General features: G+C 39.9%; 1 protein-coding gene across 11 annotated transcripts in view; it reads left to right on the forward strand.

Annotated features, from left to right (window-relative positions):
* LOC108430447 (UDP-glucuronosyltransferase 2C1-like) overlaps window positions 1–13,337 on the forward strand; it is a 42,312-nt gene extending 28,975 nt beyond the window's left edge. For 6 of the 11 annotated variants that reach the window (XM_017702938.2, XM_037533366.1, XM_017702934.2 and 3 more), the window contains exons 2-6: window positions 6,683–6,831; window positions 8,601–8,732; window positions 9,139–9,226; window positions 10,150–10,369; window positions 11,463–11,745. In XM_017702938.2, coding sequence (XP_017558427.2) covers window positions 6,683–6,831; window positions 8,601–8,732; window positions 9,139–9,226; window positions 10,150–10,369; window positions 11,463–11,745 — 872 coding nt within the window. Of the gene's footprint in view, window positions 2,018–3,118; window positions 3,609–3,835; window positions 6,459–6,682; window positions 6,832–8,600; window positions 8,733–9,138; window positions 9,227–10,149; window positions 10,370–11,462 lie in introns of those variants that run through there. The other 5 variants (XM_017702932.2, XM_037533368.1, XM_017702937.2 and 2 more) reach the window with 4 other exon arrangements.
* The last annotated feature ends 1,932 nt before the right edge of the window (window positions 13,338–15,269 follow it).

Here is a 15,269-nt window from a genome sequence, read left to right on the forward strand (position 1 = left end):
ATTCTTGCTAGGCGTGCACATTCTCCTTCTGTTTTAAAGGTTTCGTTTACAGGTTTTAGAAATAATGCCAATGAGGAAAAAATTAAACATGACTTTCAGTCTAATTCTCCTGATCCTCAACACATGACCTTGGGTACCCTATAAATCAGTGTGCTAATTTTGTCAAGTAGGTTCCTTTACCACACTTGTCCTGAGCAGCCTGGGATAATCACTTTCAAAGACGTGCAAGATTATTTCCACGCATGTTTTTTTTTAAGGTGTGAGGCAGACTTAAAATTGTTCTTTGAAATTTCAGTTTAGTCTTAAGAAAAAAATAATCATGAATAATTCATGATGTGAGCCAGTTGTCATACCAGGGTTTATGTGGGTTCATTGACTGAGGCAAGAGGCACAGTGTAGAGTAAACACAATCTGGTGAAAGTGCACTCACCCAATCTCCTTTGTCAGTTCAGTATCACTAAAATCAGGAAGCTCAGAGATGAGGTTTTCAGGAATGTGCAAGGTTGACTGTAGAGGCAACAAGTAATCAGAGAGTATTTATTGGTAAATGATGTTTACTATGATGGTAAACAGCTACATCTTGTCATTAGTGGCTTTGCTGCTCAGTGGGCTTGAAATAACTCTGTTTTTGAAGGAGCTGACACCTACTACAGCATTTAGATAGAGATTATCTACAGAAAGGAAAATATTGCCGAGGAATAGGCTTGCTCCCTGTCCTGGCATCTGAACCTTAATGTAGCAGCCAGTAACCTCAGATAAAGTATATTTTCTGTACATGATATTGTAAATTTTTCAAGTTTGTCTCATTATTCACAGCATTATTTCTCACGATGTGAACAAAATGGGATCATATCCTCACTTTCAGGTCCTGAGGCACCTTTCCCACAGTCATCTTGAACAGCATGTGACTTCTGCTTCAAACAATTGCAAGATTAGTCACGATGGCTTCATAGCCATCCGAGTTCTTTGTCCAGTGGTGCTTTTACTTTTCTGCTTAATTTATTAAAGGTGTCAAGTGGTGATGGAGTTTTAAAAGTGCTTGGCAACTCTGGCAATTTTTTATATAGCCAGGTAAAAACAGAGCTTGGAAAAAAGATCAGCTTGTACTTATGAGCTCTGGGACTGATAAGAGGCAGAGTGTAGAGCAAACACTATCTGGTGAAAGTGCACCCACCCCTTCTCCTTTGTCCCAGTTCAGTATCACTAAAATCAGGAAGCCCAGAGATGAGGTTTTCAGGGATATGCAAGCTTGACTGTAACAAGGCAACAAGTAGTCTGGCTGTAAATTCAGATATGATGGTTAACAGCAACTTCATCCCCTTTGTGGCTTTGCTGCTAAGTGGGTCTAAAATCACTCTTAGTGGTAAAATACTGGTGCTTCCTGGTGAATACAGCCACTGGCACAACATGCGCATAATCGTGGATGAACTGGCCGCTCGGAATCACAGCGTGACTGTTCTCGTGCACACTGCCACACCTACGGTCAAGCACATGGAAAAGGAGAACTTTAAATACATTGTTTTTAAGGTCAACATGGAACAACAAGACGCAATTAATATGTGGCAGAACTTCATCAATGCTTGGATGAATCAGACGGCAATTGGGATTCAGACTTTGTCTTTGTTTTGGAAAATGATGTCTGGATTTCAGAGTTATCTTCAGGCAGTATGTGAGGGAATGCTCCTTAACGAACAACTAATAGCTTCACTTAGAGGGATGCACTTTGACATGCTTCTGTACGATCCCATGATGCTGTGCAGTGATCTATTGGCAGAGACCCTCGGCTTGCCCCAGGTGGTGTCTCTTCGACTCACTTTTGCATACAGTATGGAGAGACTGTGTGGTCAGTTGCCAACACCACCTTCGTATGTGCCCTCTGTTGCCTCCCACGGACATCTCACTGACCACATGGACTTCATAGAGCGGTTAGAGAATGTGCTGCTGTACATTTCTCACACCACAGTATTTAAACTGCAAGCAATGTCAACGTATGATAAGTTTTATACCAAAAAAATGGGTAAGGTAGGCCTCCTTTGTTTTGGCATCTTTTGTTATTGTTAAAACGTCTGAGAATCTAAGGGCAACAACTGAAACCTCAGTCCCCTCATCTGGATTAACCATATTAAAGAACTTGCATAGCGTAAAGTGCGGAAAGAATGTATGTTTTTGAAGGATCTGACTAAGTCCTGGACTACACATTCAGCATTTTGGATGGAGATTATTTACAGAAAGGAAAGTGTAGTCCAGCACCAGGCTTGATCCCTCTCTGGGAAATATACTAGCCAGTAACCTCGGTTTAGGTACATTTTCTGTGCTTGGTCATGTACATTTTTGAATTCTGTGTGAAAGTTGAAACCTTTTCTCATCTAATCATAGCGTTGTCCAGCATGATGTGAACAAAATTAGGTCAACCAGCCAAATTCTCACTTTACAAAGTACCAAGGCACCTTTCCCATAGTCATCCTCAACAGCCTGTGATCATTTCAAACACGTGTAAGAATACAGGGATTGCTTCATAAATTGATTTTACAGTCTTGTTTGTGCTGTGGTGCTTGTTCTTTTCTGCCTGGGTTATTTAAGGTATGAAATGGCTCTACAGTTTTAAAAGTTCAAAACTAGCACGTTTTAGTATAGCTTTGATTTCTAGGTAAGAACAGTGCCTGGACAAAATGATCAGCTCATACCTATAAGCCCCATAAGGGTTGTGAAAGTTCATGATCTGATTAGAGGCGTAACTTCGAGCCAAACGATCTGGTGAAAGCCCACTCACCTTGTTTCCCTTGTCCCAGTTCAGTACAACTTGATCAAAGTTCAAAGAAGAGGTTTTCAGCGTGGTGTGAGCTGGATGGTAGAGGCAACAAGTCTAGCTGTAAAATAGTTTGTTAGGATGACATACAGACATTTTCTCCATTTAGTAGCTTTGCTACTAATTGGGTCTGAAGTCACTTTCAGTGGTAACATACTGGTTCTTCCTGGTGAATTCAGCCACTGGTATAACATGCGAGTAATCGTGGATGAGCTGATCACTCGGAATCACAGTGTGACTGTTCTTATTCACTCAGCGTCATCTTCGATCAGCTACATGCAAAAGGAGAACTTCAAATACACTGTTTTTAAGATCAACATGGAAAAAACACATACAGAGATCATGTGGCAGAACTTCATTAATGCGTGGATGAACGAGACCGTCACCGGGATTAAGACTTTGTCATTGTTTTGGAACATACTATCTGAATTTGAGGAATATTTTGGAGCAGCTTGTGAAGGAATGCTGCTTAATCAAGAGCTCATAGCTTCACTCAGGGAATCACACTTTGATGTGCTTCTATTTGATCCCATGATGCCATGCAGTGATTTATTGGCAGAGAATCTCGGCCTCCCCCAGGTGCTGTCTATTCGATTCACTTTAGCATACAGTTTGGAGAGACTATGCGGTCAGTTACCAACACCACCGTCGTATGTGCCCGCTGTTGCTTCTCAAGGGCATCTCACTGACCACATGAACTTCATACAGCGGGTAGAGAATGTGCTATTGTATGTTGCTCACACAGCAGTATTCAAACGGCAAATTATGCTAATGTTTGATAAGTATTACACCAAAATAACAGGTAAGAAAGCCCCAAGGCCTTTTTGTTTTGGCTAGTAATTTATTTGTTTTTTTTTTTTACAGATGCCTACAAACCGTAACTATTTCACATATTGTTAAAAGGTCTGAAAAACCGTCACATTACATTACATTACATTACATTACATTTAGCAGACACTTTTATCCAAAGCGACTTACAAATAATGAGGTACATAGAACAAACATAGTCAGGCCTTAAAGGAGGCCAAAGGGTAATAGCGGGGTGGAGAAGGGAAGGAGGGCAAGAAGGAGATCACCTCAGTGCCCTCATCTGGGTCAACTATATGAATAAACTGGCATAACTTAAATTACAGAAAGAACAGATGTGTGTTTTTGTAGGTACTGACACATAATGTCATTTTTAGCAGATAAAGATGAAGTCTTGTCTGAGACTACACAGCATTGGGGATGGGGATTATCCACTGAAAGAAAAATGCAGACCAGGACTAGGCTTAACCTCTGTCCAGGAAATCAACCCTTAATACATCATCCAGTAACTTCCGAGTCCAGCTCCGGTGCTTGGTAGAACAGTCTTACAATGTTCTTTGTCCGGTTGTGCTTGTTGTTAAGGTGTTAAGTCATGCTGGTTTTAAAAATGTTTATCTGGCAAGTTTTTGTATAGCAAGTTTTGTATGTACCAATTTCCAGCTTGATCACCTTGTTCTCATAAGCCTTAGCAGCTGTTTAAGTTAATGGACTAAATAGATGCGGTGCATATAGCAAACAATCTGGTGAATGTACACTCACCCTGTTTCCCTTGTAACAGTTCAGTACAACTTAATCAAAGTTCAAAGATGAGGTTTTCAGGGCTGTGTGAGCTGGGCGGTAGAGGCAACAAGTAGTTGTATAGCTGTCAGATAGTTTGCTACCATGATATACATACATTTTCTCCCGTTGGTAGCTTTGTTACTAATCGGGTCTTAAATAACTCTGTGGTAATATACTAGTGGTTCTTGGTGTACCAGCCACTGGTACAACATGTGCATAATTGTGAATGAGCTGGTCACTTGAAATCACAATGTGTCTGTTCTTATCCACATAGTGTCAGCTTTGGTCAACTACATGCAGAAGGAGAACTTAAGATACATTGTTTTTAAGATCAACATGGAAAAACTAGATACACAAACCACATGGCAGAACCTTACCAATGCTTGGATGAATCAGATTATTGCCAGGATTCAGAGTTTGTTGCTGTTTTGGAACATGATGTCTGATTTTCTGAGTTAACTCACAGCACCAAGGCCATTTTGTTTTGGCACCTAATTTGTTTGTTTTTTACAAATGTCTGCACTGCTTTGAACCGTAATTAATTCACATGTTGTTAAAAGGTTTGAGAAACTATGAGAACCAACGGACACCTCAGTGCCCTCATGTGGTTCAACTATATGAATGACCTTGCATAACATAAATTGTGAAAAGAAAGAACGTGTGTTTTTGTAGGCAGTGACACAAAACATTGTTTTTACTGGATAGAGATCAAGTCTTGGACTACGCAACATTGTGGATGGCGATTATCTACTGAAAGAAAAACGTAGTCTTAATGCTTGTCCAAGAAATCAACCCTTAATATACCAGTCAGTAATCTCAGCTCCTGTGCTTGGAAATGTCAGTTTTTTCAAATCTGTGTCAAAATTGGAGCCTTTTCATATCTTATCACAGCATTATCTGGCGTGGTGTGAATAAAATTTGGTCAACTGGTCAGGTCCTCATTTTGACATGTTCTGGGGCAGCTTTCCGCAGTCATCCTGAACAGCCTATGATAGCTTCAAATATTTGCTTCAATTACTTGATTTTTGTCATGGTGGCTTTATAGATTGTGTTCTTTTCCGCTTGATTTATTAAAGGTGTTAAGTGGTGCTTATCCGGCTTTTGTATAGGCTAAATTTCCAGGTGGGAGTAGTACATGGGAAATGATAAGCTTGTGCTAATGAGACCCAGCAGTTTAAGTTTATGGACTTTTTAGAGGCGGTGCATAGAGCAAACAGTCTGGTGAATGTACACTCACCCTTTGTATATCCCAGTTCTGTGTGACTTAGAGTTAAAGGTTGAGGTTTCCAGTGGTGTGTGTGAGGTTGACAGCAGAGGCAGCAAGTAGTCAGGGAGCTTGCAATTATGATATACAGACATCTTCTCCCGTTGGTGGCTTTGCTACTAATCAGGTCTGAAATCACTCTCGGTGGTAACATACTGGTGGTCCCTGGTGATTACAGTCACTGGCACAATATGCGCGTAATCGTGGATGAACTGGTCGCTCGGAATCACAGCGTGACTGTTCTTGGGCACACTGCCTCACCTTCAATCAATTACACGCAAAAGGAGAACTTCAAATACATTGTTTTTAAGATCAACATGGAACAACAAGATGCACAGAACATGTGGCAGAACTTCATCATTGCTTGGATGAACAAGACTGTAACTGGGATTCGGACTCTGATGGTGTTTTGGAACATGATGTCTGAGTTTGACCATTATTTTGAGGCAGCATGTGAAGGGATGCTGCTAAATCAAGAGCTCATTGCTTCGCTTAGGGAATCACACTTTGATGTACTGCTGTATGATCCCATCTTGCCATGCAGTAATCTGTTGGCAGAGACCCTTGGCTTGCCTAAGTTGGTGTCTATTCGACTGTCTTTGGCGTACAGTATGGAGAGACTGTGCGGTCAGTTGCCTGCACCACCGTCTTATGTCCCCACTGTTGCAACCCAAGGACATCTCACTGACCACATGGATTTCATAGAGCGGTTAGAGAACGTGCTGTTATATGTTGCTCACACAGCAATTTTCAAACTGCACATGATATTCATGTTTGATAAGTATTACACCAGAGTAATGGGTAAGGGGTGTTTAAGCTTTTGGCATGTTTTACTTTGTGCTCATAGCTCATGGTAGTGCTGAAAATGTTTGAACTTAAGCATCAGTTGCTCCTGTCTTCCAGTGTACTAGGAAATTAGGAGCAGAAAAAAATAGCCTCACTTTTTCTAGCATTTTTGTGAAACATTAAAGTAACAGCAGGGAACTGATCTAGTATCACATCATCTTTGCTTCTTTACTTCATAGGTAAACCCACAACGCTATGTGACACTATGGGAAAAGCGGACATCTGGTTAATCAGAACTTACTGGGACTTTGAGTATCCACGACCATTCCTGCCAAACTTCAAATTTGTGGGGGGGCTGCACTGCAAGCCTGCGAAACCACTTCCAAAAGTAAGGTTATCATTGTGGCTGTCTTTTGAATGTTTGCATGCTTGAGTTATGTTGGATGTTTTGAATGAGTAAACATTATATTTGATAGCTCTAACAATAAGCATTTATTAACCAAAAGAATAGTAATCTTCACACTGTAAGATAGGCCTTACCCTGCATGGGAGTAGGCCTCAGTTTGTGTGGGAACTTGGACACCAGAGTGCCCTCTTAACAAAGAGGCCTCTAGAAGTTTGTGAGAATCTGCTGATGCAGCTGTGTGAGAACAAAGAAGCTGTCCTTGAAATGATAAAATAGATGAGATAGATGTCCTTGAGATGATAAGCCTCTGGAGTAGGTGAATTTACAATGCAATCAGTCAAAAGCCAATGCTCTTGGGAGAGTGGAACATCCTGGCACAGCTAAGATAAGATATATTTAAAAAAAAAAAAAACATACATCATGTATGTTTGTAAATAAGGGTTCCCAAGGAAAAGTGAAGAAATGATGAACTATGATGGTATAGAATTTTATAGAAGCGGAGGGGTGATTACTTCATCACCCCAAATAGGATATAAAATATTTTGCGATGATCTTTGCATTGTGGTTGTCCGGGAAACATCTTGCCACTCAATTAAAGAACCACAAGAACTCAGCGACTGAAGTCTTTTTTTACTTTGCTCTTGTACACTTAGACATTTTTCTTATTTTGGTAGAAGTAGTTATACTGCACTTGGCTCTTAATAACATTAGAACACGCTAGGAGAATCCATCTCTGTCTAGAGGGCCTTGGGCACAGAAGAGAGGCTCTTAGGCCTGACAGTTACCACATAATTGGGAAAATTATTGAGTGTACAAAGGTTTATTGCCTGACCCTGACCCTTACTACAGGCTAGTTTATCTGCTGGTACTGCAGAAAGTAAGAACGCAGTCAGGGACAGGATTGATTTTCTCCTTGGGAAGTCACCAGTGTTTTTACTGCATACTAATTTTTTTGGCCAATAATGCTTATATTTGTGTTCAATCCCAATTAGTAGTGGTTAGTAGTTAGATGTCTAGTGCCTAATCATTCATGTGCTTGACTGTTCCTACTATGGTATTTTGACCCAAAATTTGTCAAACTAGGTCATCAACTGAATTACAACTAAAGTGCAATTTGAATGGGTGGAAATGGGTGGGAAGTCATTGCCCCTTTAGAATCTCAGTGTCTCCAGTAGTATGAAGTTCCACAGAACCTTTCCTGCCCTTAGTGAGTTGATGCCGAAAGAACCTCCAGCTTGGACAAATGACAGTCAGTTAGCCTGCAAGCTACTTGTGTTAGCTAGCTAGCTATGGTGGTGAGAGAGCTCACGTTGTACAATAAATGGTTATGGATAAGGTTGTGCTTAGTGCTACAACCACATTAGCTAGTGGAAATTGCTCCTTCAAAACAGTGGTTAAGGTTAGCTACAACTCCAAACACATAAGCTAGCTAACACACACGGAAAGAGTGATTTTACGTTTCCTGGCTTTTTTGTAACTGTGTAGCATGCCTTGTCTGAAACCGTTTATTTCTGAAACTGACCACTTCTAACCTGAATTTTTACCTAACATTAACATGAGCTGCTTCACCAACACTTTAGCAAGCCAGCTAACTTATGTAGCTTGCCAACCAGTTGGCTAACCTCTGCCCGGCCAGCTCTTTGGTGCTGCAGCAGCATGTAACTACTTACTTCTGTTGCGTCTAAATCAGCTTCCTGAGACACATTCTCATAGAACCAACATGAATCTGTCTTTGCTTTTTGATTTTGTAGGAGATGGAGGAGTTTGTTCAGAGCTCAGGGGATGATGGCATTGTGGTCTTTTCCCTGGGCTCCATGGTGAAGAACCTCACCAAAGAGAGAGCCAACACCATCGCTGCAGCACTCGGGCAGATCCCACAGAAGGTCTGAGATTACACTGTGAAATGTTTATATCTGCAAAAACAGAAAATCAATATTCCCGCTGTCTCAAGGTCTATAAGCCATCTTGATATGAGGCTGATTCATGTTGAATCTGACTGCCGTTCATTCTCCATAAAACTATTTTATTTCATTGTTTTGTTCATTGCCTTGTACATAAAATATCTGATTCAAGTTTAGTAGTGGATTCCACCCACAGCACTTGCATGGAGTAGAGTTGTTTATCTAATATTCTTAAGGGAAAAAAGGGAAGGGAAAGGAAAATGGTGAAGGTTTATTTCATTGCTGCTGGATATTATCTTGATTTGGTGCTAGTGTAGTATAAACAGCCTTATTAGCCTTACTAGTTTTCTCTTTTTGTCATTTCTCTGAATTCTGTGTTTAATTACAGGTCTTGTGGCGGTATACAGGAGAGAAACCAGACACTCTTGCTCCAAACACAAGACTCTATGACTGGATTCCCCAGAATGACTTACTAGGTAAGGAACAGTTTTAGGGCCCAACCAATATGACAATGATAATTTTCAAGTTGCACTATGTATGATTTTTAAAAATTTCTTTAAAATCTAAAGAATCATAAATACCGAGTCAGGTGCAAAAAAAACACGCTTCAATAATAGGGTGCCTGCACTGCTGCGAGTCGTCCTGTAAGGCCTGTTATAATAAATTTAAAAGTCAGAGGCATTGGCTCACAGTCACCAGATTCATCTGCTCTGGGAAGCATAGCAATGTTACAAAATGTTCTTCTGCATGTCGTGTGCAATTACAACTTTCCTCCAGAGATGTCTCCAAATCCCTAAAACCTACATAGTGCACCATTAAGTGCAATTTTTTTTTTTTTTTTATTATTATTAAAATGAATAAGTTCCCATACATAATTGTAAGATAACTGAAAGCATGTTCTTTTAATATTACTTTATTGCCGTTGCTGCACCAATGCAGCGTTACTAGTGTTGTACGATTAATTGTTGTTGTGACTTAATACTGATTTGTCCTATATCGACCGAAGTAATGTTATATGACACATGAAACATATTCAAATATTTTTTAATCTTTAGTGCCTTACTGACTGATATGCTTCCCAGTTGTCAAATATGATTGTCCGTTCCAGCTGTCAGTTTTCATTCAATCAGCAGAACCAAAGCAGACGAAATGCCTTAAATTGTATAAATAAGGAATGAGCCACCAGGCAAATAACATGACCTCTCAATAGTGAATTCTCAAAAAGAGTTGCCTTAGCATTCGACAAAACACATTTGTTTATTTGAAATGGTGTAACATTCCTGAATGTTATTGCAGATGCCAGCAAATCCACAGAATATTAATATACGCTGTTTTTTGGCCTAGTGAATACTAAACCACTTTGTTATAGTGATGATTTCTAATGATTTGTCTCTGATAGGACATCCTAAAACCAAGGCCTTCATCACTCATGGTGGAACTAATGGACTATATGAAGCTATTTACCATGGTGTCCCAATGGTGGGCATTCCGCTCTTTGCCGACCAGCCAGATAATCTGCTTCACATGAAAACCAAAGGAGCGGCTGTTATGCTCGAATACAACAAAATGCAGACCAAAGACCTGAAGGACGCTCTCACCGAAGTTATTAACAATCCCTCGTAAGTTGATCTTGTATTTTCCTTAAACAAAGATGCTTTAAGATGGAGATTATTATAAGACTGCTCAGTGTAAGCTTAAAAGTGCTATAACTCCCTCATGTTGGAGGCAAATTAAATGACATTCCACGGCATGTTCCAAACCCTGATTGCCTTTAGTGGTTTAAGGCTATAAAAGTCCTTGACTATTTATCTTCTCAGCAATGCAATAAATATGTTTAGCAAAATCTTGCACAAAAGTTTGAGCGTCCCTTCTCAAATTATGAACTGTAGAGTGAAATGAACACATCCTCTACAGAAAACAGAAATCTGCATAATTTAACGCATAAGCACTGGTTATTTGCTGAATTTAACATATAAACAAAAAATGTGGCCTGTGCAAAAGCCATGCACATTTCATATTTTATGGTTTTGTTCCCAGTGTGTTAAACTCAGCAGGTAAAAAGAAACTGTGCACTAAAGTTGACAGAACAAAATCCCGTATTTAAATTTGTTATTGCACGTTCCGCATTTTATGATTCATTTAACAATATGTTACATTCAGGAAAAAAATGTGAAAAAATGTTCTCTGTAGAGGATGTGTAACTTATTTTGACTTTACGAGAAAATAAAGAAAACCAATTGTATAAAAATATGTAATCATAACCAGGGACACCCACATTTCACATAAGACTATGTACATCTATCTTAAGAGCTGAAATAATGTAATTGGTAAATGTTGTTTCAGCTCACATTCGAGGCTCGTGGCTCCTGTTTATAAAGGAAATGTTTCAACAGCACATTTTTGAGACGTTACTGCTAATTTGTGCCTAGTTTAAGTGGCAGAAAGAAATGTGTAAAAAACATCCACCACTAGTTGCTCAAAATTAAGTAGACCAAGCAGATTAACCAGCTGCACTTTCAATAGCTCCACACATTTTTTGCCAGATCCTCCTTCAAATGCATATGACAGAGAGGCGCATTTTCTGTATTTCTACACTCTGACCCCTGAACTGTGCGCTCATGATTGTGTTTTGTACATAAGACCCTATCAGAACGCATCTAGTAGTACTTCTCTGTTCACCTGACAAACGTTTTACTTCGTTTCTTCTGTCAGGTACAAAGAGAGCATGATGAGGCTTTCCCGAATCCACCATGATCAGCCGATGAAGCCGCTGGACCAGGCTGTCTTCTGGATCGAGTTTGTGATGCGCAACAAGGGGGCCAAGCACCTGAGGGTGGCGGCCCATGACCTCACTTGGTACCAGTACTACTGCCTGGATGTCGCTGCCTTTTTGCTGTCCATAGTCGCTCTGGTCACATTCATCTTTGTGAAATCGTGTGCTTGGCTCTTCCGTAAATGTTGCAGAAGGACCTCAGCAAAGAGCAAAAAAGAGTGAATAACTGAATGAACATCACTGTGTTAATGATTACTGTGATATTTTCACATGGGTTTGCAGTGTAAAGTGTTCTATTGGATCGTAAATGCACAGCATACATTCCTCAGGTTTTTCACTGTTTGTAGCAGTGTGGGCCAGTGAACTTAAATCCTAGATTCTCAGCGATTCCAACACAGTGTAAAGTAATTACAGGTTTTATAAATCATTTTCACTGTTTTCGACAGCACATAAAGGGATTTTATCCATATCTTATAGTGTTTTGTTTTGAATAAAATACATTTTTGATTATGTAAATGTCAAATTGACTTTTTTTTATTCAATATCTAGATGTACTGAGTTGTATTGTGATTTTCCTGGATAGTTAAAACTTGAATGACAGTGAACCTAAAAACTGATAAAAGAGAACAAAAGTCATTCTGTGTGAGGAATAGTAGAAGTAGACGAATCATAAAGAAATTTAAGCCTAATAAATGACTAATGAATAAGAATAATAATAAAGTCTGTATAAACGATGTTAAAATCATTTTGATTGTTTCTTTGTTAAAATAATAAGCACAGTTCATCTGTAGCATTACACACAACCTGCCTGACTTGTATATGTAGGTTTAGTGTCTCGGGGATAAGGCATAGTTTTGGACTACTTTTTCCTTTCAATACAGAATCTCCATCTAGATTCTCTATTAGAGAGTGGAGTCCAGTCTACTGGCCATTCCACTGGTGAAATAAAAATTGTCTCAGATGTTTTAAGTAATTTGATCAACTAGAATGTTTTCTCTGTAACTTTTTTCTATGTTCTCAGAGTAAATAGGGCACATTTGCCTCTCTGTGTGGGAAATGTTGGAACTATGTGTTGAGCTGCTAGCGAGCAATGGGGTGAATGGGGAGGACCCTCTGCTGTTGAAACAGTTCACACCTTGAAAAAAGACAGCCATGGCGAGAAAAAATGAACAACTGTAGCTTTCTTCATGTCAAGAACTGCGTGTAACTGTTTGTTCATGACTTCTCCCAAGCCATCATCACCAGACTATTTACAACATGTCGCAACCTCTCAAAGAAAAATAAAACTGAGCATTTAACTGGCTTTCAAATGTCTGTGAATAAAGTTATGAACAAAATGTTTAAACCCTGTTGTAAAGAAGACCGTCACATTTACTTTCATTTTTCAAGACACAGCTATAGAGATGTATGTACATCTTTCCCTGTGACTAAAGAAAGAAAAAATAATAAAGAACTTGCACCCTAACCATCAGAATCGCTAAGGAAGAAATGTGTACAGCCATGCGCGAGTGTTTTATTGTCGTTCAGTGAGGGTGAGGTAGAACCCGGGGGGTGGGGGGGGCGGGTGTTCCGGTTTTACCACATCTCCCCCCAGAGAGAAAGTTATATCTCCATTAGTTCAAGCGTACATAAATATCCAGGTTATTGCCCACAACCTCTGTCTTTACAGGGGTAAATAGCTTAAGGCTGCTTTGAGCCTCTTTATTTTGTAGATTTAAATTGATTGTACTTTTTCTTTTTTGTTTGTGTTCTCATCACTTGCTGAACATGTTTTGGTTCTTTCTTGGAATTTAATAAAGGCATGGCCATTGGAATGGGACTCCTTTCATTCTGGCTTCCATAGCACCTCCCCTCAGACACTCACTCTCCACACTCTCATTAACACAAACTGCCGCAATAAAAAAATAAAAATAAATTCAATACAATAGAAGCATTTATATAACACTTTATTTGGATGGTCTACTGTATATGGTTTGTAAATGCTCAGTATATCTTTTAAGTAATTTTCAACTAAGTATCTATTAAATAAAACAAACTTAAAGTTCAGTATGAGAGATTTTATTAAATCTTTTCCTAACCCTAAACCTAACCTTAACCTCAAGGCAAAACCTCCTATCCATAACCATAACCATACTGTTAATGATTATCAACTGAACATCACCAGAAAGTTGGTTAATGATTTAGGTACACTATATTGCCAAAAGAATTCAGTCACCCATCCAAATTATTGAATTTAGGTGTTCCAATCACTTCCATGGCCAAACCAAGCACATAGGCCTGCAGACTGCTTCTACAAACATTAGTGAAAGAATGAGTCGCTCTCAGGAGCTCAGTGAATTCCAGCATGGTACTGTGAATGGATGCCACCTGTGCAAGTCCAGTCGTGAAATTTCCTCACTACTAAATATTCCACAGTCAAATGTTAGTGGTATTATAACAAAATGGAAGCAATTGGGAACGACAGCGACTCAGCCACAGAGTGGTAGGCCACGTAAAATGACAGAGCGGATGCTGAGGCGCATAATGCGCAGAGGTCACCAACTTTCTGCAGAGTCAATCACTACAGACCTCCAAACTTCATTTGGCCTTCAGATTAGCTCAAGAACAGCATAGAGAGCTTCATGGAATGGGTTTCCATGGCTGAGCAGCTGCATCCAAGCCTTACATCACCAAGCACAATGCAAAGCGTCGAATGCAGTGGTGTAAAGCGTCGCCACTGGACTCTAGAGCAGTGGAGACGTGTTCTCTGGAGCGATGATTCAAGCTTCTCCATCTGACAATCTGATGGATGAGTCTGGGTTTGGCGGTTGCCAGGAGACTCACTGCATTGTGCCAAGTGTAAAGTTTGGTGGAGGGGGGGGTTATGGTATGGGGCTGTTTTTCAGGAGTTGGGCTCGGCCCCTTAGTTCCAGTGAAAGGAACTCTTAATGCTTCAGCACCAAGAGATTTTGGACAATTTCATGCTCCCAACTTTGTGGGAACAGTTTGGGGACTTCCCCTTCCTGTTCCAACATGACTGCGCACCAGTGCACAAAGCAGGTCCATAAAGACATGGATGAGTGAGTTTGGTGTGGAAGAACTTGACTGGCCTGCACAGAGTCCTGACCTCAACCTGATAGAACACCTTTGGGATGTATTAGAGTGGAGGCTGTGAGCCAGGCCTTCTCGTCCAACATCAGTGTCTTACCTCACAAATGCGCTTCTGGAAGAACGGTCAAAAATTCCCATAAACACACTCCTTAACCTTGTGTAAAGCCTTCCCAGAAGAGTTGAAGCTGTTATAGCTGCAAAGGGTGGGCAGACATCATATTAAACCCTATGGATTGAGAATGGGATGTCGCCCATATTCATATGAATGTGAAGGCAGAGGAGTGAATACTTTTGGCAATATAGTGTATCTATAGAGCATCTATAGTGTGACCACTTGCTCACCTGCAATAATGAAAATCCAGTTTGCTCCTGGTTTTGTAAATCATATGTAATTCCATCAACATTACTCAAGACAAAAATGAATTGCGCAAAAACTGAGGGACTTCTAAAATAGGCAGAAATTGCTTTTATGGCTGCTGTGAAAGTGAACTCCTGTCCATGAAATGTAATGTTTGTTTGAAATGTAGTGTTTGTACTAGTGACATCTGTAACAGACACTCTTGATCCAAGACCCTGAATGGTCTCAGATTGTCATGAATCTCAACAGCATCTCAACAGCTCTTAAAATGAACATGAAATCTAAACTGACCTTTTTT

Source organism: Pygocentrus nattereri, chromosome 23 (genome assembly GCF_015220715.1).
Source record: "Pygocentrus nattereri isolate fPygNat1 chromosome 23, fPygNat1.pri, whole genome shotgun sequence".
Classification (NCBI taxonomy): Eukaryota; Metazoa; Chordata; class Actinopteri; order Characiformes; family Serrasalmidae; genus Pygocentrus; species Pygocentrus nattereri.